At 43.6% G+C, this 26,074-nt stretch overlaps 1 protein-coding gene and 1 long non-coding RNA gene across 2 annotated transcripts in view; one reads left to right on the forward strand and one right to left on the reverse strand.

The window, feature by feature from the left end:
- The window catches only part of LOC109895352 (synaptotagmin-9-like), a 46,668-nt gene extending 31,688 nt beyond the window's left edge, over positions 1-14,980 (reverse strand). The window contains exon 1 of the mRNA XM_031831058.1: positions 14,349-14,980. Coding sequence (XP_031686918.1) covers positions 14,349-14,496 — 148 coding nt within the window. The 5' untranslated portion in view covers positions 14,497-14,980. The remainder of the gene's footprint in view (positions 1-14,348) is intronic.
- On the forward strand, positions 113-16,675 carry LOC116374877 (uncharacterized). Its single transcript, XR_004210894.1, has 3 exons — positions 113-357; positions 14,493-14,712; positions 14,867-16,675. It is a non-coding gene; the product is annotated as an uncharacterized LOC116374877 (long non-coding RNA).
- The last annotated feature ends 9,399 nt before the right edge of the window (positions 16,676-26,074 follow it).

The following is a 26,074-nucleotide window of genomic DNA, read 5'->3' on the forward strand; positions in this document are numbered from 1 at the left end:
AATACAGTCAATCAACGATAGACCGGTCCTACCATTGGTGCGCAATGAGGTCATTGATTGGTGTCTTCAAATCGGTTTGTTTCGGTCAATACGTCCCGGGAAAAGAACCATCATGTATGGTTGTGTTAGTAACAACCAGAGGATTGCAGTGAAACCAACCATGACTGGATAAACGTTTGTTTAGTGTGTGTAATTATCACAAACGTTTCGTCCAAAGTTGAATGAGACGGAAATCACGACGCAACCGGTTTACAAATGTTTCGTGTTAGGCGATAAAAATGTATTTTATCAAACAAAACGAATATTCACTGTGTAGTTAGGACACTTGGCATTTCCACCAGAGGAAGATCTTCAATGGTAAGCGATTTATTTTATTGTTATTTCTGACTTTCGTGACGCTAATGCTTGGTTGGAAAATGCTAGTAATACTTGTGTGTGTGGGGCGCCGTCCTCAGTTAAATCGCATGTTTGCTTTTGCAGTAAACCTTTTCGAAATCTGACACAGCAGCTGGATGAATCTTTTAAATGATGTAAAATACATGTATTTGCAAGAATGTTTAATACAGCGAATGGTGTATTTAGAATGTTAGTTCTCTGCAGTTTCACCGGATGTTGGCCTGGTGGGATGTGAGCGTCTCCTCTACCCTAGACAGGTTAATTAACTGGTGCCTCCAGAGATGCAACCGCTCTCATCGTCACTCAATGCCCAGCTTTATCTTCACTGTACTCACCTTCCACCATACCCTTGTCTGTACATTTTGCCCTGAATCTATTCTACCACACACAGAAATCTTCTCCTTTAATTCTCTGTCCCCAACGCACTAGACAACCAGTTCTTATAGCCTTTAGCCGTAACCTTATCCTACTCCGCCTCTGTTCCTCTGGTGATGTAGAGGTTAACTCACGCCCTGTTGCACCCAGCACCACACCTATTCCCAAGGTGATCTCATTTGTTGACTTCTGTAACTGTAAAAGCCTTGGTTTCATACATATTAACATCAGAAGCCTCCTCCCTAAGTTTGTTTTATTCGCTACTTTAGCACACTCCGCCAACCCTAATGTCCTAGCCGTGTCTGAATCCTGACCTAGGAAGGTCACCAAAAATTCTGAAATATCCATCCCCAACTACAACATTTTACGACAAGATAGATATACCAAAGGTGACAGCGTTGTAATCTACTGCAGCGATGGCCTGCAGAGTTCTGTCATACTATCGAGGTCTGTGCCCAAACAATTCGAGCTTCTACTTTTAAAAATACACCTTTCAAGAAATAAGTCTCTCACCGTTGCCGCTTGTTATAGACCCCCCTAAGCCCCCAGCTGTACCCTGGACACCATATGTGAATTGATTGCCCCCCCATCTATCTTCAGCGCTTGTAATGTTAGGTGACCTAAACTGGAATATGCTTAAGACCCCAGCCATCCTACAATCTAAGCTAGACACCCTCAATCTCACACAAATTATCAAGGAACCTACCAGGTACAACCCTAAATCTGTAGCCATGGGCACCCTCATAGATATCATCCTGACCAACTTGCCCTCTAAATACACCTGTACTGTCTTCGACCAGGATCTCTGCGATCAATGCATCATTGCCTGAGTCCGTAATGGGTCTGCAGTCAAACGACCACCCCTCATCACTGTCAAATGCTCTCTTAAACACTTCAGCGAGCAGGCCTTTCTAATCGACCTGGCCTGGTATCCTGGAAGGATATTTACCTCATCCCGTCAGTAGAGGATGCCTGGTTGCTCTTTAAAAGTGCTTTCCTCACCATCTTAAATAAGCATGCCCCATTCAAAAAATGTTGAACTTTTAAATATATACAGTGCCTTGCGAAAGTATTCGGCCCCCTTGAACTTTGCGACCTTTTGCCACATTTCAGGCTTCAAACATAAATATATAAAACTGTATTTTTTTGTGAAGAATCAACAACAAGTGGGACACAATCATGAAGTGGAACGACATTTATTGGATATTTCAAACTTTTTTAACAAATCAAAAACTGAAAAATTGGGCGTGCAAAATTATTCAGCCCCTTTACTTTCAGTGCAGCAAACTCTCTCCAGAAGTTCAGTGAGGATCTCTGAATGATCCAATCGTGACCTAAATGACTAATGATGATAAATACAATCCACCTGTGTGTAATCAAGTCTCCGTGTAAATGCACCTGCACAGTGATAGTCTCAGAGGTTCGTTAAAAGCGCAGAGAGCATCATGAAGAACAAGGAACACACCAGGCAGGTCCGAGATACTGTTGTGAAGAAGTTTAAAGCTGGATTTGGATACAAAAAGATTTCCCAAGCTTTAAACATCCCAAGGAGCACTGTGCAAGCGATAGTATTGAAATGGAAGGAGTATCAGACCACTGCAAATCTACCAAGACCTGGCCGTCCCTCTAAACTTTCAGCTTATACAAGGAGAAGACTGATCAGAGATGCAGCCAAGAGGCCCATGATCACTCTGGATGAACTGCAGAGATCTACAGCTGAGGTGGGAGACTCTGTCCATAGGACAACAATCAGTCGTATATTGCACAAATCTGGCCTTTATGGAAGAGTGGCAAGAAGAAAGCCATTTCTTAAAGATATCCATAAAAAGTGTTGTTTAAAGTTTGCCACAAGCCACCTGGGAGACACACCAAACATGTGGAAGAATGTGCTCTGGTCAGATGAAACCAAAATTGAACTTTTTGGCAACAATGCAAAATGTTATGTTTGGCGTAAAAGCAACACAGCTCATCACCCTGAACACCCTATCCCCACTGTCAAACATGGTGGTGGCAGCATCATGGTTTGGGCCTGCTTTTCTTCAGCAGGGACAGGGAAGATGGTTAAAATTGATGGGAAGATGGATGGAGCCAAATACAGGACCATTCTGGAAGAAAACCTGATGGAGTCTGCAAAAGACCTGAGACTGGGACGGAGATTTGTCTTCCAACAAGACAATGATCCAAAACATAAAGCAAAATCTACAATGGAATGGTTCAAAAATAAACATATCCAGGTGTTAGAATGGCCAAGTCAAAGTCCAGACCTGAATCCAATCGAGAATCTGTGGAAAGAACTGAAAACTGCTGTTCACAAATGCTCTCCATCCAACCTCACTGAGCTCGAGCTGTTTTGCAAGGAGGAATGGGAAAAAAATTCAGTCTCTCGATGTGCAAAACTAATAGAGACATACCCCAAGCGACTTACAGCTGTAATCGCAGTAAAAGGTGGCGCTACAAAGTATTAACTTAAAGGGGGCTGAATAACTTTGCACGCCCAATTTTTAAGTTTTTGATTTGTTAAAAAAGTTTGAAATATCCAATAAATGTCGTTCCACTTCATGATTGTGTCCCACTTGTTGTTGATTCTTCACAAAAAAATACAGTTTTATATCTTTATGTTTGAAGCCTAAAATGTGGCAAAAGGTCGCAAAGTTCAAGGGGGCCGAATACTTTCGCAAGGCACTGTAGATATAGCCCTTGGTTCACCCTAGACTTGACTGCCCTTGACCAGCACAAAAACATTCTGTGGCGTACTGCATTGGCATCGAATAGCCCCCACGATATGCAACTTTTCAGGGAAGTCAGGAACCAATATACACAGTCAGTTAGGAAAGCTAAGGCTAACTTTTTCAAAAATAAATTTGCCTCCAATAGCACTAATTCCAAAAGTTTTGGGACACTGTAAAGTCCATGGAGAATAAGAGCACCTCCTCCCAGCTGCCCACTGCACTGAGGCTAGGAAACACTGTCACCACCGATAAATCTACGACAGGCATTTCTTTATGGCTTTCTTCCACCTGGAAACCCCTACCCCGGCCAACAGCTCAGCACCTCCTGCAGAAACTTGCCCCCCCCCCCTCCCCGCTTCTCCTTCATCCTAATCCAGACAGCTGATGTTCTGAAAGAGCCGCAAAATATGTATCCCTACAAATCAGCTGGGCTAGACAATCTGGACCCTCTCTTTATAAAAGTATCCACCAAAATTATTGCAACCAAATCAAATGTATTTGTCACATACACATGGTTAGCAGATGTTAATGCGAGTGTAGCGACCGGAAACGTGAACGAATACAAACAGTGTAGCTATTCCCTCCGCAAGGCAATCAAGCATGCTAAGCATCAGTATAGAGACAAAGTAGAGTCGCAATTCTACGGCTCAGACACAAGAGGTATATGTCAGGATCTACAGTCAATCACGAACTAGAAAATGAAAACCAGCCCCGTTGCGGACCACAATGTCTTGCTCCCAGACAAGCTAAACAACTTCTTTGGTCGCTTTGAGGACAATACAGTGCCACTCTACCAAAACCTGCGGGCTCTCCTTCACTGCAGCCAATAGGAGTAAAACATTTAAACGTGTTAACCCTCGCAAGGCTTCCCCAGCCGCGTCCTCAGAGCATGCGCAGACTGTCACGTTCTGACCTTTATTTCCTTTGTTTTGTATTTATTTAGTATGGTCAGGGCGTGAGTTGGGTGGGCAGTCTATGTTTGTTTTTCTATAATTTGGGTATTTCTATGTTTCGGCCTAGTATGGTTCTCAATCAGAGGCAGGTGTCATTAGTTGTCTCTGATTGAGAATCATACTTAGGTAGCCTGGGTTTCACTGTGTGTTTGTGGGTGATTGTTCTTGTCTCTGTGTGTTGCACCAGATAGGGCTGTTTAGGGTTTCACACGTTTCTTGTTTTGTTGTAATCAGTTGTTCATGTGTACGTTTACGTATTAAAAGAACCATGGACACTTACTGGTCCTCTGATCCTTTTCGCCTCTCCTCTTCGGAAGAAGAGGAGGAAATCCTTGACACAGACCAGCTGGCTGGTGTGTTTACGGACATATTCAATCAATCCTTATCCCAGTCTGCTGTTTCCACATGCTTCAAGAGGGCCACCATTGTTCCTGTTCCCAAGAAAGCAAAGGTAACTGAGCTAAATGACTATCGCCCCGTAGCACTCACTTCCGCCATCATGAAGTGTCAAGGACCATATCACTTCCACCCTACCTGACACCCTAGACCCACTCCAATTTGCTTACCGCCCCAATAGGTCCACAGACGATGCAATGGCAATCACACTGCACACTGCCCTAACCCATCTGGACAAGAGGAATACCTACATAAGAATGCTGTTCATCGACTACAGCTCAGCATTTAACACCATAGTACCCTTCAAACTCATCATTAAGCTCGACCCCGCCCTGTGCAACTGGGTCCAGGACTTCCTGACGGGCCGCCCCCAGGTGGTGAGGGTAGGTAACAACATCTCCACCCCGCTGATCCTCAACACTGGGGCCCCACAAGGGTGCATTCTCAGCCCTCTCTTGTACTCCCTGTTCACCCATGACTGCGTGGCCATACACACCTTCAACTCAATCATCAAGTTTGCAGACAACACTACAGTGGTAAGCTTGATTACCAACAACGACAAGAAGGCCTACAGGGAGGAGGCGAGGGCCCTCGGAGTGTGGTGTCAGGAAAATAACCTCACACTCAATGTCAACAAAACAAAGGAGATGATCGTGGACTTCAGGAAACAACAGAGAGACCAGCCCCCTATCCACATCGACAGGACAGTAGTAGGGTTAAGGAGTTAAGTTCCTTGGCATACACATCACGGACAAACTGAAATGGTTCACCCAACACACAGAAAGTGTGGTGAAGAAGGCGCAGCAGCGCCTCTTCAACCTCAGGAGGCTGAAGAAATTCGGCTTGTCACCAAAAACACTCACAAACTTTTACAGATGCACAATCGAGAGCATCCTGTCAGGCTGTATCACCGCCTGGTACGGCAACTGCTCCACCCACAACCGTAAGTGTCTCCAGAGGGTAGTGAGGTCTGCACAATGCATCACCGGGGCAAACTACCTGCCCTCCAGGACACCTACACCACCCGATGTAACAGGAAGCCCAAAAAGATCATCAAGGACAACAACCACCCGAGCCACTGCCTGTTCACCCCGCTATCATCCGGATGGCGAGGTCAGTAGAAGTGCATCAAAGCGGAGACCGAGAGACTGAAAAACAGCTTCTATCTCAAGGCCATCAGACTGTTAAACAGCCATCACTAACATTGAGTGGCTGCTGCCAACATACTGACTCAACTCTAGCCACTTTAATCATGGAAAATTGATGTAATAAACGTATCACTAGCCACTTTATATAATGTTTACATACCCTACATTACTCATCTCATATGTATATACTGTACTCTATACCATCTACTGCATCTTGCCTATGCCATTCGGCCATTGCTCATTCATATATTTTTCTGAATATATTCTTATTCATTCTTTTACACGTGTGTGTATAAGGAAGTTGTTGTGAAATTGTTAGGTTAGATTACTTGTTAGATATTACTGCATGGTCGGAACTAGAAGCACAATAATTTCGCTACACTCACATTAACATCTGCTAACCATGTGTATGTGGCAAATAAAATTAGATTTGATTTGTATATTTCACTGGTGATCCCCAAGCCAACAACTCTTTTGGCCGGCCTTTCCTTCCAGTTCTCTGCTGCCAATGACTGGAATGAATTGCAAAAATCACTGAAGCTGGAGACTTAAATCTCCCTCTCTAAGTTTAAGCATCAACTGTCAGAGCAGCTTACCGATCACTGTACCTGTACACAGCCCATCTGTAAATAGCACACCAAACTACCTCATCTCCATATAGTTTTTTTGTTTTTGGTTGCTCTTTTGCACCACAGTATCTCCACATGCACATCATCACCTGCACATCTATCACTCCAGTGTTAATGCTAAGTTGTAATTATTTCGCCTCTATGGCCTATTTATTGCCTTACCTCCCTAATCTTACTACATTTGCACACACTGTACGTAGACTTTTTCTATTGTGTTATTGACTGTGCATTTGTTTATCCCATGTGTAACTCTGTGTTGTTTTTGTCGCACTGCTTTGCTTTATCTTGGCAAGGTCGCAGTTGTAAATGAGAACTTGTTCTCAACTGGCCTACCTGATTACCTAAAGGACAAGTAAAAAAATAAAAAATGTATATATCATTTCACAACATTTCTAACTCGCCGCCATTGGACTCTGGAGCATTGGATACGCGTTCTCTGGAGTGATGAATCACGCTTCCCCATCTGGCAGTTTGACGGACAAATCTGGGTTTGGCGGATGCCAGGTGAACGCTACCTGCCCCAATTCATAGTTTGATGGAGGAGGAATAATGGTTTGGCGCTGTTTTTCATGTTTCGGGCTAAGCCCCTTAGTTCCAATGAAGGGAAATCTTAACGCTGCAGCACATAATGACATTCTAGACGATTCTGTGCTTCCAACTTTGTGTCAACAGTTTGGGGAAGGCCCTTTCTTGTTTCAGCATGACAATGCACAAAGCGAGGTCCATACAGAAATGGTTTGTCGAGATCGGTGTGGAAGAACTTGACTGGCCTGCACAGGGCCTTGACCTCAACCCCATCGAACACCTTTGGGATTAATTGGAATGCCAACTGCAAGCCAGGCCTAATTTCCCAACATCAGTGCATGACCCCACTAATGCTCTTGTGGCTGAATGAAAGCAAGTCCCCGAGAGAGCGTGGCAAACTTAATTAGGAATTAATTTGGAATTTTCCGAAGTTGTTTAATTATCTCCTCTGGAGTCCCATATGAGGCCATGGTCCTGATTGTGGCGCTGCTGTAATCCACTGTCCTTGACTGAGAAGAAAAAGAGCAAGACAATGTGTTGTGGGGAAACATTCTATGGTAATCTATTGACCCATCTTGGGTTCTAAGCCCCTCGTCATGCTAAAATAATCTATATTTAGATATACCTGGTGTGCAGGTGATATTTAACAGCTATTTTGGGGGGTTAAAGTATGTGATGGATCCTCTGTAAGAGTTTAAAATGGTGTGACGACGTCGGACAATTCTGTTCATTTCTCCTCACAGAACTCATTGTTTGCTAAATTGTTTGCCACAAACATACCAGCTATATCTAATTCAAGATAAAAAACTTATGCTTGTAGGGTAATATAAAATAAGAAACGGCAAGTATGTCTTCTTAAAATATAATTCCATTTGAAATGTTTAGCCTTAGTATTGGAAATTCTAATGTTTATGCCATAGACATAGACCGTGTATACAGTATAAAGGTTTGCACTAACCAAGGCTATGTTCATAGAGAACAGAATACCTGTTTAGAGGTGTCACACCCTGACCTTAGAGAGCCTTTTTATTTCTCTATTTGGTTAGGTCGGGTGTGATTTGGGTGGGCATTCTAGTTTCCTATTTCTTTGTTTGGCCTGGTATGGTTCCCAATCAGAGGCAGCTGTCTATCGTTGTCTCTGATTAGGGATCATACTTAGGCAGCCTTTTTTCCCCCTTTAGTTTGTGGGATCTTGATTTTGTATAGGTGCTGTGTAGTCTGCAGAACTTTACGTTTGTTTGGTATTTTGTTATTTTTCGGTGTTCATTTTTAATAAAGTAAGATGTTCGCCTACCACGTTGCACCTTGGTCTAATTCATCAAACGAGCGTGACAAAGAGGTTTGAATGGTTTATGCCAGGTCCTTTACCGATGCCCAACGTCTTCTCCTCATCCAATGAGAGCTGTTGGTGCAGGTAAAGGGCACGCTCCTCTGCCCAGGGGTTGCTGACGCATGCCAGATTTTATGCCTGGATAGGTATTTTACGTACCAACTAACCACATCATACAGGTAACTGCCAAAATAATGGAAGCACTTGAGTAAATGGGGGATTCAAATTATATTGAAAGCATGAGCTTCCACACGAGTGGGGATCCTGAGTTAATTAGGTTTGATGAGCATAAAAATGATGTAAACCATATGCCATGGTTGTCTCAGTGACCAGATCTCAACTCAACTGGTTGAATGGCTGGTTTAATGGCTATTTTTGCCCCGTTGGCACAGGTGAGGTAATTTACACTTGCTGAGAATCACTTGCCTCCAACCAAATTAGTTCGAATTCTTAATAATTTGTCCATGCCATTTTTGGACTTTGAAGTGGTCCTGTGCCGTTGTAAATCAATCAAATACACATGTGAACACCAATGTTTTCAATTTCAACTTATTTTTGAAGAAATTGTGAATTGTTCAAGGATGCATCCTCTCCTCCATTCACTTCTGCCTCCTTTTGAAAAATGTCAATGTAACTGAGGAGTGGAAACAAATGCGCTTGAATGAAATGAGATTCTCCTCCACAAGTGCGTCATTAGCCAAACTATGTATAACGTGGTACAAACACATTTTGCTAGCTGTACCAGACATTTTATAGATTAAAATTGTTGGTTTTAAAATGTGTGCATGCATTTCTTCTCTGAGAAAAAAACTGTTGATTCAAAGGGGATGTGGCAGATTACAAAACTCTTCCTGGTAGGAATCCGGTAGGATATACGTAAGAATTCTCGGCCGGAAGAGGCTATCGAGGAGAGCAAAACTCCTTTGTTCACCTATTAACAAATTGATATTCTCCTGTCACACCCTGATCTATTTCACCTGTCCTTGTGATTGTCTCAAACCCCCTCCGTGTGTCACGTATTATCCCCGATGTATGTCCCTGTGTTTCCTGTCTCTGTGTCAGTTTGTCTTGTTTGCTAAGTCAACCAGCAGTTTTCCTTGCTCCTAATTTTTCCCCAGTCTCTTTTGTGTATAGTTCTCCTGGTTTTGACACTTGCCTGTTCTGACACCGACCCTGCCTGCCTGACCACTCTACCTGTTCTGTCTTCAAGCCTGCCCATCCCCTTGTACTGTTTGGACTCGGATCTGGTTACTAAACCCCTGCCTGGCCTGACCTCGACCTGCCCATCCCCTTGTACTGTTTGGACTCAGATCTGGTTACTAAACCTCTGCCTGGCCTGACCTCGACCTGCCTATCCCCTTGTACTGTTTGGACTCTGATCTGGTTACTGAACCCCTGCCTGGCCTGACCTCGACCTGCCTATCCCCTTGTACTGTTTGGACTCTGATCTGGTTACTGAACCCCTGCCTGGCCTGACCTCGACCTGCCTATCCCCTTGTACTGTTTGGACTCGGATCTGGTTACTAAACCCCTGCCTGGCCTGACCTCGAGACTGCCCTTCGTCTGGTACTGTTTTGGACTCTGTCCCGGTTTATGAACTCTCGCCTGTCCCCGACCTACCTTTTACCTACCCCATGGTTGAGCTCCTATTTAGTAATCCATCTGCTTCCTGTGTCTGCATTTGTGTCTCGCCTTGTGTCCTTATATTCTCCTACATATGGCAATGACTTATCGGTTTCCAGGTCAGGAGGAGTTGAGGAGAGAATGGACTTATGCCCAATGGAGAATCTAACTATATCTAGGTTGGTCCTCATCCTCTACACGGTTTAAACTAAGATACTACATGTATGTATACAGTGTGAGAAGCCTTGTGAAAATCCTGCAAGTAATCCTGTAAATATGTTTTAATGTGACAGCTTTTAGAGCATGACTTGCAATATGTTGTGTAGTTGTACGTTGATGATGCTATTGATGCGTTGCACTTTGTTGTCCCCATTAACGGTCTTGTAGGAAGCAGTGTCAATCCAATGAATGTGAAATTTGTGTCAGCTTCATCATAATTACAGAGCACTGCAGTCCTGCTCACATTCAGAATGAGCTAGAGAGACTGTTTAGGGTTTACTGTGTTTCCATGCAACATCGGTTGCAGGCACATCATATCACTGCAGCCTGAAATATCACAAATAAAATATTAAGATTTCAAGGTGTTGTGATGAATAATAGTGTGCTCATTCACACTGGCACAGGGTCCCCAGTCACTGGGGGGGGGGCACAAAGTTGACAGTCACAAAGTGCCTTCTGATTCATCTTGCAGTTCGCCTCCAAAGAAATCCCAGGAAGTGAAGTGATGATGAGATCACTCTCTGGGAATTCTTCTGAAGAGGGGGAAGTGCCGCCAAAGATCTTCAAAGAGATTAATCAGTGTCATTGGGAATTCATCATTTGGGTACAGCTGTCACCCCTTGAACTTGGAGGGTCAATGTAACACAATGCATGACACCTAACTAACGTACACCTTCCAAACTGCAGAGTAGATCAGCACTTATCACTACTACACATAATGACACACCTGCAGAGGCATTTTGCCTAGCTATCTTTATGGGAGTAAAATGGTCAGATTTTCTAGAGGCATTCACAAAACAGACCCATTGTTTTGTTGTGCATCATACAGTATTGTACCATGTAGTTCACCATATTTTTCCATATGCTGTCCCATTCTCTAGCCCTGTTTGTCCGTTTGTTTGTGAAACCCTGTGGGTTTACATCAATTGTGGCATATTAAATTATGATTTGTCTAATTAATCCACTGGCGGAGTTATAAAAATATATATATATATATATGCTAAATGACTAAGCACAGACAGGGCTATGCAAGAGAACACTCGGGATGTTATCTTGTCTAAAACAAGGTTTGGGTTTGTGAGATACCATGTTTCTCTGGATCTCAGTGACCACATCTTAATGAAATCTTATCATAGCCTTTTACATACTGTACCTCCACAGGGGTGAAGATAGTGAAGACAGCTGTTTGGCAATCATCAGTAACAGTAAAAAATTATGCACAACTGTCTAAAGACAAAATGTGGAAAGACACTCCTGTCACCTGTGTGGCATAACCAACCAAAGACATGGTACACCAGGGGTGAGTTGTGTTTAGATCACACTGTGGCGTCTGATTGGACAGTGGCTATTGAGCACAGAGATGAGGGTGATAGCCTGAGAGCACATTGATCCAGAGGCCTAGTGGTGGTTTACTTGGCAGGATGCCTGAGGTAGAGATTCATAGTATATCTGAAGAGACTCAAATGACCCCGATAGCTCACAAAAACATCCAACAGAAAGAGAGGGGGGTACTGCCATTTTTTAAGCATTACCTTGGACCTACAGTAGTATTCCTTTGTGATGCTCTAAGGTGCCTTACAGATTGTTTGATGTTGAATTAGTGAGAGATTAGTTAGGAAGCACTAATTAGTGTGCCCCTATAACAAACTGATATGTAATCATCTACATTACCTACACCTCTCCTAAATAAGTCATAAGCAGCAATAGCAGTGAATGAATATACACTGAGTTTACAAAACATTAGGAACACCTGCTCTTTCCAAGACATAGTTTGACTGACCAGGTGAAAACTACGATCCTTATTGATGTCACTTGTTAAATCCACTTCAATCAGTGTAGCTGAAGGGGAATATTTTTAAGCCTTGAGACAATTGAGACAGGGATTGTGTATGTGTGCCATTCAGAGAGTGAATGGGCAAGACAACACATTTTTGTAACTCAATATTAGGAAGGTGTTCTTACCGTTTTGTACACTCAGTGTAGATTAGCTACTGTATGTGAATGTGAGTGAGCTGCTGCCAACCAAAAACCTCACAGGCATATATCCCAGACATTATCTATAAGTATAGTTTGATAATACTGTGGCAACGACACTTAAACAGTGTTGAGTAGCTGGAAGTCCTGCTCTCAGTCTATCAAGTCTACAAGGTGAGCACAGCAGGGGAACTCTCTTTCCCCAGCCACTCTCTGTATGGCCATGATCTGGCTTAAGATAGAGTAGCTTAATTTCCCCCGGGGTTGCTATTACTGAGGACTCAACATGGCATATGTTATACATATAGCCCAGAATCACACCATTGTGCATAATGGGTCTGAGTGCTTAGCAACATGCTCAGCACTACATTAATGTATAGACAGCTGGCAGATGTCTGTGAAGTTATTTTGGTAAAGGTGAGAGATCTAATGTAAGTTTTATATCTTTTTTTTTCATTCTCCAGATGATTTAAAATAGTAAGCTTCAACAGTGGCATTAACATTGAGTAAGGTCCAGACATTCATTTTGACCTGATCTGGTGTGAAGGAGTCGCTTGGCCTGTACAAACACTGCAAATGTGTTAGCCATGGTTGGTTTTTAACCCTCCACACACACACACACGCACACACACACACACACACACACACTCCTCTTCGTTTGGGTCACATATTATCTTTGAATGCCAGAGACAAATGCAAAAAGACTTGTCAATCTTCCTATATCTTTTTCTCCTCTCGCTTTCATCCTTATTTCTCTCTGGTTTTATTGAGGTGCCAGTCATCCAGGACAGGATGACATGGCTCAGCTGGATATGTAAATAAAACCAGGGACTGTGGACTCATGGGAACCTGCCTCTGATCGCAGTTCAATAACCCCACCATACTCCACCTGGCTGTCAATGTAGAGGGGAGAGGGAGAATGGAGAGAGAAGAGAGAGTGCACAGAGAATAGTGCTGAAGGGAGAAAAAATGGTGCATAGGGGAGAGGAGCAGGGACTGATAGTGCACACAGAGTAGAAGGTAGGGGGAAGGGGAGGAGAGAGGGGAGCAAGGAGATGGGAGAGTGACAAGATGTTTTGACTGAAAGGATGGGGATGGGGATGGGGTTACCGACCACATCTTGAACCATTCATCAATCAGGGGCATGTGAGAAATGCAGAAGGTTGGGTTAAAAGCTGAGGCCATTGGGATCACAATGTCACATGTTATGCCTTCCAGAAACCTCCAGAGAACCTTCTAGTAATCACCAGGGTCTGCAACAGGCAGTCATGGATCAGTGTGTAGAGTGGAACACACACACACACACAAACAGTTCGCGTGGGTTAGTGTGATACTGTATTACTAAGAATGTACTCCTCCCTCGTCTCCAGACGTGCTTGCTCGGCGTGCTAGGTTCCCCAAATTCTCGCTCCACTATAAGCACTGCCTCCCTCTCTTGCTGAGGCTAGCACACATACGCATGCACTCACCGCTCACCCTTGATGAATGTGTCTGGGATTACAAAACGAATCGGCTAAGATCTTTAGTGTGGCCGAGTATTGTATCGCATGTACCAATGAAAAAAAATGAGATAGCATTGGGAATCACGCGAGCTCAAGCTTCAATGAATACGACCAAGGACTACGCAAACTCGCGCCAGTCACTACCCTCCACTCCCAATCCCCCATCCACCTCAGGTGCCCCAGAAATAAAGGCACATATAACACGATCCATGGCGCGCACATATCCCACACTACATTTATTGGCCAGGTTGAAAATAGCCAACTGACTTTTGATTTTTATCAAACAAATGTTCCTGCAAAATCCTGCATAAAATAATTCCCCCACTCCAAATCTCCATGCAACAAAGTTCTGTGCAGAAATGGAACCCTATCTCTCCAAGCGTAATGTGTGAAAAATATATTTAGATCAAAGTGTTATGTAGATTTCAGAGCACATGAAAAAAAAAGTTACATCTTTGTATAATTCAAACTGAAAAGCGCACACGCATTGCATATACACACTGCTTTCAGGGCCGATTAATTGGATACGATTGACCAGTGCATTAATACCTGAGTCCGTGTAGCGTGGTCTGGCGAGGTCCCGGAAATGGTAAATGAAATCCAGACAGTTCTCATTCTGTACTTCCCCTTTAGAGCACAGATCAGACAGTAGTTCTAGTGCTTTTTGACAAATCTCGTCCTCTCTGTCGCCAGGCATTTCCCACCAGCATCCTTCTGAATGGAGGGGCTCCTATGGCACCACCACACCACCCCGCCCACCAGAGAGTCGACTAGCCCCCGCAGAATCACACTAATCCTCCCGGCAGAGAGTCAACTGAAGCCCCAGTAGCAGTGCACCACTCCACCCGAGTCACCAACACCCAGCAGCTCAGCACCACTCTGGCTGTCTACCAGGGTAGCGGAGGAGGAACAGGTAAGTACTAGGTCAAAAAAACATAATATTCCTTTATTTCTTTCCAAACGTCGGGCATCCCTTTCGAGTGTGTAGTATGCAATTGTGGGGTTTTCCCCATCAAAAGTATTCTATCGTACAATTTAGCCACAGGTGAATGTCCGACCACTCACAGGCTATGAGGCTCCGTGCGCTGTCCACACTCAATTGGTGTTGAAAAAGTGCATGCGCTCTCTCGATGCGTGAATGACCGGCGCCGCGCAGCTGGTCTCTCAACTCACCATCAACGCAATGAGCGAGCGCGATCCCGACTCTCCACCGTTCAAAGCGCTCCGCTTAGTAACGGCGCCGTCAACACTAAACCCCCAATGCTCTCTTTGCGCCGAGACCGCTGGGCTGGCATCCAAATGCACGTCAAGACTGACGCCCAACTGGCTTTCCATAGAACTGGCCCTGAGAACGAACTAATTAGGGGTGTTGACTGTGCATGTTTTCTGCTACTGCATTTTTATTGTTTTTCTCAGTTATATTCTATGCTGTTCTGTTTATAACTTTGGACATTTTAGAGAGAGTGCAACATAATAGTGGCCAGGTAGGACTGTTGTTCTACCTATTTATCTTGGGATATACAGTATGTCTATGCCATTAAGGGCTGCATGGTGAGGCTGGTTGATAACTAATTATATTGTAGATTTGCACAATTGATCAGTAAGCACCTCTTTTATTGTGCAGTCAATGTAATAATTTCTCAGTCCATTTCAGTGATTGACAGTTACTGTATTAACCATGTGGAAGTGTGTGTGTGTGTGTGTGTGTGTGTGTGCGTGCGTGCATGTACAGAATATGTATTTGATCTATAGATCTAAAGATGGAACTATAGGGGACTTGAGGTGTATGTAATACATTCCTGTCCAGACAGTTTTGTAAAGATGAATGAAAACAGCCTGTGCAACAAATAGTTATTTAAGCAGCACAATGGAGCTAAAGCTACCAGCCCCATAGAGCCTTATACAGGAGTCGAATCAGACTCCATAATGAATGAGAGCAAACCCTTTCCATCCCGGAGGGCATGGTTACCTCATAAAGAGCAACACATTAAATAAAGCTTAGCACCATTGAACACGTTAACATTATTTTGTCGCTTTGGTACTATATTCACTTAACAACCATTGATCCAAAATATATGTTAATGTGAAATATAATGAGTACATTGGTTTAATCACCAAAACACAACATAATGATATAATGTCATTATTTTAACAACCAGTTCATCCAAAAGGAAAACTTTTAAGATAAATTGCCCTTTGGATGTTATATGCTATATTACAGTGCAAATTCTTCCACTCATTCAAATTGAGTAAACATAAAATGTACATTTCTATCCCATGTGTGTCAATGGTGTGACCATTGAAGACCTATTTACAATGTAATCAAATGAAACAAATGAAAGAAACCTAGTGTTTTAAGGCATTAGTTTGTATCAAGCCTGTATTGAGCATTTGGACATAGGTTGTCATTGAAATCACAGTAAATATCCTCATTGTTCATGCACCTGGGGAAAAACCTTTTGGCATGGTGAATCCAAGCCTAAATACTGTAGGTCTGGATTTAAGTCATTGCATATCTCATCCATGGCCTCAATGAGGCTGTTACTCTCATGGGGATGGCAATCATACATGTTCCATTGTAAACATGTATTGTAGTGGTATTGTGCGTGGCTCAGTTGACGAGAGCATGGCATTAGCACCAGCAGAGTTGTGGGTTAGATTCCCACTGGGGACACATACCAAAAGGTCTAAAATGTCTGCTGCGTAAATGGCAATAGATCGCTGTGAAAAGTATTTTCCCCCAGTCTAGTTTTCTCTATTTTTGCATATTTGTTTATACTGAATGTTATCAGAGCTTCAACCAAAACCTAATATTAAATAAAGGGAACCTGAGTTTACAAATAACAACAGAAAATGGATACATATTTTACTTATTTAATTAACAAAGTTATGCAACATCTAATTCCCCTGTGTGAAAAAGGAATTGCCCCCTTACACTCAATATCTGTTTTTTTCTTCATATTGTGTTATTGACTGTACATTTGTTTATTCCATGTGTAACTCTGTGTTGTTGTTTGTGTCGCACTGCTTTGCTTTATCTTGGCCAGGTCGCAGTTGCAAATGAGAATTTGTTCTCAACTGGCCGACCTGGTTAAATAAAGGTGAAATGAAAAAGTGTGTGCGACTTATAGCTGCAATGACTGCAACCAAATGCTTCCTGTGGTTGTTGAGCAGTCTCCCACAACACCGTGGAGGGGAGAGAAGAGCGTAGAGTAGAAGGGAGAGGGGAGGGGAGCAAGGCCATTCCAAAACGTCCAATTTGTTGCTTTTTAACAATTTTCATGTCGTCTTGATTGCGCTTCAGCTCACAGACGGATGGCCTGACATTCTCCTGTAGAATTCACTGATACAGAGCATAATTCCTAAGTCGTGAAGGTCCTGAGGCAGAAAAGCATCTCCAAACCACCACCCATACTTGACCGTTGGTATGAAGTTCTTACTGTGTAATGCAGTGTTTGGTTTTCACCAGACATAATGGTTCCCATCTCATCCAAAAAGTTAACTCAAGTTTGCAACAAAAAAGCGCCTAGAAGCACATCAAGACACTTGGAAGAATGTTCTATGGACAGATGAGTCAATAGTATAGCTTTTTGGACGACATAGCCAATGCAATTTTAGTAAATCAGTATAACCCCCCCCCTACTTTACAGACATTTTCATTATGTAGTTTTTAAAATCTGTATTAGACGAACCAGTTTACCTGCAAAAATCTACAGGTTTACCAAACGTTTAAGTGATCAGCAATTAAAAGCAGTCGGTTTAAGTAATAGTAAAATTTATTTTAACAAAAGAGAATATAATCATATCAAAAGTAATGTAATCACTGCATTGTGAAAAGCATTTAGTTTCTATTAACATGTATTGGGATGTCAAACATGTATTTCTAGGTCAAAAAGTAACTGTGCTTTTGTGTATTGTACTTTGGCAATTGAAATTGTGCTCAGAGTTTTGAAACAACTGCCTTTTTGATGATCTGTTGTGAGTTTTGTACGCAGAGTGAAAATTGCACCAAAGGGCAAAAAAATGTATGTATTCGTCATTCAGTGAAATCATAGACTTGTTTGTTTCGTATAATTCATTTGAAGAGAAACCAGGGTTTGGTTATTCCCATGATCCAAGTCTATTTTAATATATATTTCTTTTACCTCTATTTATCTGGGCAAGTCAGTTCAAAATACATTCTTAGTTCCAATGGTGGCCTAGAAACAGTGGGTTAACTGCCTTGATCAGGGGCAGAATGACAGAACAACCTTGTCAGTTCAGGGATTTGATCCCTGCAACCTTTTGGTTACTAGTCCAGCACTCTAACCACTAGGCTACCTGTCGCCCCAACATTTCAATGGAACATTGTCATATACAGTGCATTCGGAAAGTACTCAGACCCTTTGACTTTTTCCACATTTTGTAACGTTATAGACTTATTTTAAAATGTATTATGTCGTTTTTTCCCCTCATCAATCTACATACAATACCCCATAATTGCACAGAAAAAACAGGCTTATACATGTTTTATAAAAAATGTACGGAAGTATTCAGACACTTTACTGAGTACTTTGTTATGTGACGACCCTCCCACTCTGTCTGCCGTATTCTTTCTCTTTGCTCTGGTGTCGGTGGGCAGAGCTGGGAGGGTCGTCAGCGAAATGGGACACACCTGGGCCCGGGTGTGTCCTGGGTTAAATAGTCATTTTCCCCATTCATTGAGGAGACTCTCTCCATGCAGAAACTCCCCAGATACAGGTTTTCCAAGAGTGTAGTGTCAAACCCAAGAAGACTCGAGGCTGCCAAAGGTAGCTTCATCTGTTACGAACCAGCTCAAAGCCCGTAACAAAAAGGGAGACAGCGTGGCGATAAGGAATAACAAAAATATATTTATTAACTGAGGTAAGCTATATACAAATAAACCTATATACAAATGGTGTGTGTAGTCAATAATCAGTAGTGTAAGTGAGTGGTTGCATGTATAGATGTGATAATGAGGAGTGTTGAAAGATGCCAAAGCACGCAAACAAACCAGTCACAAAAATGCCACAACCAAAATTCAACAGTGTGTCTGCCATTCTTCTCTGCAGATCCTCTCAATCTCTGACAGGTTGGATGGGGAGTGACGCTGCACAGCTATTTTCAGGTCTCTCCAGAGATGTTTGATCGGGTTCAAGTCCGGGCTCTGGTTGGGCCACTCAAGGAGATTCAGATACTTGTCCTGAAGCCATTCCTGCATTGTCTTGACTGTGTGCTCAGAGTCTTTGTCCTGTTGGAAGGTGAACCTTCACCCCAGTCTGAGGTCCATTCTTCTTTCCCTCGATCCTGACTAGTCTCCCAGTCCCTGCCACTGAAAAAGATCCACACAGCATGATGCTGCCACCACCATGCTTCACCGTAGAGATGGTGCCAGGTTTCCTTCAGACATGACGCTCGGCATTCAGACCAAAGAGTTGAGAATCTTGTTTCACATGATCTGAGTCCTTTAGGTGCCTATTGGCAAACTCCAAGCGGGAAATGTGGCAATTTGTTAAAAAAGTTTGTAATATCCAATAAATGTCGTTCCACTTCATGATTGTGTCCCACTTGTTGTTGATTCTTCACAAAAAAATACAGTTTTATATCTTTATGTTTGAAGCCTGAAATGTGGCAAAAGGTCGCAAAGTTCAAGGGGGCCGAATACTTTCGCAAGGCACTGTATATTTACCGACATTAGTTGTTTCTCTAAAATCTGCAATCTTGACATAATGCGCTGCATGATTTACAACTGTCCTGCCGATCCTTAACGCCGATCCTTAAGGTATTTCTGTTTTTTATTTTAAATACATTTGCAAGAATTTCAAAAAAACTGTTTTTGCTTTGTCATTGTGTGTAGATTGTCTTCCCCTCATCAAACTATTTAATGAATTTTAGAATAAGGCTGTAACAACAAATGGTGGAAAAAGTCAAGGGGTCTAAATACTTTCCGAATGCACTGTACATACAGCACATACAGTATACTAAGCCTCTGTAATAATTTGGTTCGAACCTAGGTCACCACCAAGGTATAATTAATACAAAAATTATGATCTACAGTATGTGCAATAATTTATCATGCAACAGCACATCAAACAATTCTTCTACATCACAGGAAGGAAGAGAAACCGCATCTTTAGTGAGGTTGGGAGATGGAACAATACACAGTATAGGAAGCATATACAGCACTAATTTGGCTTCCACTTCTGACATAGTGTCTTTGCAGGTTGCCTTTGTTGTACATAATGTGCTGTGAAGAAACAACTATGCTGACCATTTTGTCTGAACACCAGTATGAAAACATGGTTGATAGGAAAAAAATAACTATCAGGTATTTCAGTTACTTTGAACCGAACGATTAGGGGGTCCAATCATAGCCTACATCAGAACAGACTGATTGAGGACGAGGTCCAATCATAGCCACATCAGACTAGACTGAGTGATCAGGAGGTCCAATCATATCCTACATCAGAACAGACTGATTGATCACGGGGTCCAATCATATCCTACATCAGAACAGACTGATTGATCACGGGGTCCAATCATATCCTACATCAGAACAGACTGATTGATCAGGAGGTCCAATCATAGCCTACATCAGACTAGACTGAGTGATCAGGGGGTCCAATCATATCCTACATCAGACTTGACTGATTGATCACGGGGTCCAATCATATCCTAAATCAGACTAAACTGAGTGATCAGGGGGTCCAATCATAGCCTACACCAGAACAGACTGATTGATCACGGGGTCCAATCATAGCCTACATCAGACTACTGAGTGATCAGGAGGTCCAATCATATCCTACATCTACAACTGTATGAAGTTCAATCAGTGAGACACATGATCAGAGCCTTCCATCTCAGTGCATCCACGCAACTGTAGTATGATCATCTTTCAATTATGATTATTTTGGCCCCCGTTTGTCGAGTAGGATATACGTGAAGGTATAAGCATTGCAAATATGGTGGCATTAGAATGACTATTTACGCATGTACACACACACACACACACACACACACACACACACACAGAAATATAAGAATTCGAGGGAGTAGAGGAGAGATGAGTGAGCCTTCATGTGCTTTCTGCCTGCTCTCAAATAAGAGCACAGATTCCAGCAGTGTTCATGCTATCAAAGACATGCACGACTCACAGTGAACTGTAACCAGTATGTTCGCGTTCCCGCTTTCATCCTCCTCCGCTTCTCCAATTGCGTGCTGTGCTTTCACACCTGCATTCTATAAAGAACAGTTTTATCCTACAATGCATACTTATCACACAACAACATCAGAAAACTGTGCACTGATTACCACAGTCATTCTGTTAGAAGCACACCATTTGTATACCATTTTCTATTTCTCATACAGGCATTTTTCTGTGTCTAAATTCCACCATCCCAGTTGGAAGGGAGAAAGCTGAAGAGAAAAGGGGGTGGTGGCAATGGTACTGTGTGTATGTGTTTGTTAGTGTGTGTGAATTGTGAGAAATTCTTTCTGCACAGCCTCAAGTCAGCTTTCTTGGTGTCCATGGCAACTAAGAGACATTTGTGCCTCTCTGTGAATCTCTGTCTGTCTCTTTTTCTATAGTGTCTCTCTGTCTCTGTCTCTTTCACTGAAAATATGTGTATGTGCATGTCTGTTACAGTAAGCTACTTAACTTCCCTTATTGTTCAGACAATATGATGGTTGTGTTTAGGGAAATGAGGTAGCTCAAGTGGGGAATTACCCTCCCATTCCCACTCCTCTTCCCACTTTACTTTCTGTTTTCCCTCCTCTCATCCAGCTCTTCTCCCTTCCATCTTCCATTACCCTCTCTTCCTCCGCCTCCTCTTTTCCTCTACAGCATATTCTGCACATGATCCCTTACTCCCATATCTCCCTCCTCTCTATATCCACCCTGCCTCCTCTACCCTCCTCTCCCCTGCCTCCTCTACCCTGCTTCCTCTCTATATCTACCCTGCCTCCTCTCCCCTGCCTCCTCTCTATATCTACCCTACCTCCTCTCCCCTGCCTCCTCTCTACATCTACCCTGCCTCCTCTACCCTCCTCTCCCCTGCCTCCTCTCCCCTGCTTCCTCTCTATATCTACCCTGCCTCCTCTCCCCTGCCTCCTCTCTATATCTACCCTGCCTCCTCTCCCATGCCTCCTCTCTATATCTCCCCTGCCTCCTCTCCCCTCCTCCCTCTCTATATCTACCCTGCCTCCTCTACCCTGCCTCCTCTACTCTTCCTCCTCTCTATATCTACCCTGCCTCCTCTCTATATCTACCCTGCCTCCTCTTCCCTGCTCCCTCTACTCTGCCTCCTATATCTACCCTGCTCCCTCTCTATATCTACCCTGACTCCTCTACCCTGCCTCCTCTACTCTGCCTCCTCTCTATATCTACCCTGCCCCCTCTCTATATCTACCCTGGCTCCTCTACCCTGCCTCCTCTACTCTGCCTCCTCTCTATATCTACCCTGCTCCCTCTACTCTGCCTCTTCTCTATATCTACCCTGCTCCCTCTCTATATCTACCCTGCCTCCTCTTCCCTGCTCCCTCTACTCTGCCTCCTCTCTATATCTACCCTGCTCCCTCTCTATATCTACCCTGACTCCTCTACCCTGCCTCCTCTACTCTGCCTCCTCTCTATATCTACCCTGCCCCCTCTCTATATCTACCCTGGCTCCTCTACCCTGCCTCCTCTACTCTTCCTCCTCTCTATATCTACCCTGCTCCCTCTCTATATCTACCCTGACTCCTCTACCCTGCCTCCTCTACCCTGCCGCCTCTACCCTGCCTCCTCTCTGTATCTACCCTGCCTCCTCTCTATATCTACCCTGCCTCCTCTTCCCTGCTCCCTCTACTCTGCCTCCTCTCTATATCTACCCTGCTCCCTCTCTATATCTACCCTGCCTCCTCTTCCCTGCTCCCTCTACTCTGCCTCCTCTCTATATCTACCCTGCTCCCTCTCTATATCTACCCTGACTCCTCTACTCTGCCTCCTCTCTATATCTACCCTGCCCCCTCTCTATATCTACCCTGGCTCCTCTACCCTGCCTCCTCTACTCTTCCTCATCTCTATATCTACCCTGCCTCCTCTCTATATCTACCCTGCCTCCTCTTCCCTGCTCCCTCTACTCTGCCTCCTCTCTATATCTACCCTGCTCCCTCTCTATATCTACCCTGACTCCTCTACTCTGCCTCCTCTCTATATCTACCCTGCCCCCTCTCTATATCTACCCTGGCTCCTCTACCCTGCCTCCTCTACTCTGCCTCCTCTCTATATCTACCATGCTCCCTCTCTATATCTACCCTGACTCCTCTACCCTGCCTCCTCTACTCTTTGCTCCTCTCGATATCTACCCTGCCTCCTCTACCCTGCCTCTTTATTCAATCTATCCCTATGCACCTTCTCCCTTCATCCCTCCAGTTATTCTATGGCTCAATCATCCACATTGTCTCATTTTCCTCCTCAATTATTTCCTACCCATAATCCCATCTGTATCCATATCTCTATTTCTCTCTCTCCATCCCTCTCTCCTGCTCCAGTAATGGCAGTGTGTTACAGTCTGTAGCTGAGAAGCAGCTCAATGGGGCAGAGCATCACAGTGATAAAAGGCTGGTGGAATGCCCCTGGCAGAGCCTTACCACGCACGCACGCACGCACGCACGCACACACACACACACACACACAATCACACAATCACACAATCACACACACAATCACACACACAATCACACACACAATCACACAATCACACACACACACACACACACACACAGAGCCCCTGGGCACACACAGCCTGCATCCTCATCACTGCTTCACCCCAACCCTTAACCCCCTCCAGCCCACCCCAGCAATGGGGAAGGTATAAGAAATGGAGTAATACAGGATAAAGTCTCTGGAATGTATTTTTCTGAATAACCCTCAAACCCACATTCATACTGTAGTCTCATACTGTATGAGATAACTCTGGGCACTGGAAGCGTATGGCTCCAGACAATATAGAAAGTGATGATCTAAGCTGTAATCATATGAGGGGAAACCAAGAAGACATTATAAAAAGCTCAGCCTACTGTATCAATTATATACATGTACAGATTGGGCAGTTCAATTGGTGTTTGTTTATTAAAACAAAGCATATGGCATGATCAATTCAAAACTAATCAGTGCCACAATACAACCAGGGTATATGGCTCTTTCTGTAGTGTTTTGACCCTGTGTTTTGATTATTGTAACATTAATCCAATAGACTGGCTCCCCAGGCCCATCTCTAAACACTTTCTGATTGATTCTTCTGCAATGGCGATGTTCTGTAATGAGTGGTTGATATTGTTTTATGGATCTCTTTCTTTTTCTCTTGTTTTATGGATCTGTCTCCTTTTCTATTTCCTTCTCTCGTATCCTGTGGGCCTGGGTTTAAGCACTATTGAGCACTATACGCGTTTCAAGGTGTGTTATGCTGGGAAGCTAGGCTGAATCGTGTTCTTTTCTGTTGCAGTTGGTCTGTATGGTTTTAAGTGTTCAATCTTAAATACTCTGATGCATCATCGCATCAAATAAACATGAGTGCCCAAAAGAAATGCAAATGGCAGAAAGAGGATAATTATACATTTAAAAAATCCCTTCAAATACAAAGTTTATCCAAAATGGCTGTACTGTTCTGTGTAGTACACAATTAAGCCATCACTGTCAGAAGGTAGGACAGAGTGAAGGGATTCTGAAATGTCAAATGGAGAAATGTAAATGTTTTGGATGGCAGACTAAGAGAAGCATCTCTGGATGCCATGAAAATGTGTCGCTGTCAGAGCTTGACTGAGCTTTCCTCTTCTCTTTCAGTCTAAAAAGAGAGGATGATTAGAAGCCTCCCATAGACCCTCTGCCAATCTGCAATATCCAGGGAGGATAGAGGGAGAGGGGGATGAGTGAGAAGAGAGAGAGAGATGGTTCTGTATCTCATAACTCAGATGATTCATTACTGTTGATTGGAAGCAGAACCTCACAAGCGATGCCCAAGCCTCTTAACTCCATGTCTTAAAACAAAGGCTGGTGTTACACAACCACCAGGTTCTCTATCACAAGAATTATATGTGAAGAAGACGTCCACAGGTAACCTGTTCTGCTTAGCCTGGGACCACTGATCTGGCAGCAGGCAGTCATTAACCATTGACCACAGCTGGTCATGACCATGTCCATGCTTAGAGCCCACTGGCTAGAGGCGTTATGGTCATTTCGCCACAACCCCTCTTGCCTGAATAGGGAGGTGAGACCTTCACCTGGCAGTGCCAGTGCCGTAATTGCAGTTCATTTGAGTGATTTGCTCCCAATCGCCAATCAGAGTATCTGGCCGACATCGCACCTGTTTATCTCCCAAGCTCAGAATGGAAAATCATACAAACATAGTCTACCATTGATTCCTGCTGGTCTCAGAGCCTTCACTCTATGCCACATGTATAGGGCCAGCGTGCAAACATCTGTTATCAGTTACATTGATAAAGGATAAAGACACAGTAGGCTTCAGGACATGCCAGCTTCCGAGGTGCTAATGCCCCTTTTATATGCCGATACATTTCAAATGGCGTGTTTGTTTGTCTTTACGTGTATGTACATATGAGTGCTTATGGATTTATGAAACATGCGTTGTGGCTTAGGACTAAGAAGTCGCACTGAGGGTGTTTTGACAAGCGTGTGTTGGCACCACCTGCCTCGTCTGCTCTCTCCCTCCGGAAGGCCAGCACACTAAACCGGGAACCCCAGGGAATACACACACGCAACCAAAGAGCTTTAGCCGTAAACATATTTATTTTCATCAACGTATTCCCTAGAGAGACCGAGAGAAGGAGTAGCGAAGCTGCGACGAGGAACACTTTACTATCTGCTCCAGAGGAGAGAGCATTGCACAGCAGGCTCTACTTCCTCCTCTCTCTGTGTTTGCCCGAATCCCCTTGTGTAAAACACCACATCAAACACTTCTCTGAGGCAATCCGAACTCATGTGTCAGACAATCGTGAATTTCATTTACATCTGAAGCAAATGAGTAGGCAGATACCTCTCTTTGTATCTCAGCCCTAAAGAAAGACAGTGCTGTCTCTTTGAGACTTCATCAAGAGCTGTTTCTGTTTGTTACTGATTTGGCTTGTAATAACTGTGCTGTATTGTTTGTGGTTAATATGCATGACAGAGACCTGCATCCCTAAAAGCTTTAGCGAACCTTTTCGCTTCAGAGTTCATATCTTGAATGAAACCTCTATTACTTCCAGCAAACCAAACACCACTCCATCACATTCCTCCA

This window comes from Oncorhynchus kisutch, linkage group LG8 (assembly GCF_002021735.2).
Source record: "Oncorhynchus kisutch isolate 150728-3 linkage group LG8, Okis_V2, whole genome shotgun sequence".
Classification (NCBI taxonomy): domain Eukaryota; kingdom Metazoa; phylum Chordata; class Actinopteri; order Salmoniformes; family Salmonidae; genus Oncorhynchus; species Oncorhynchus kisutch.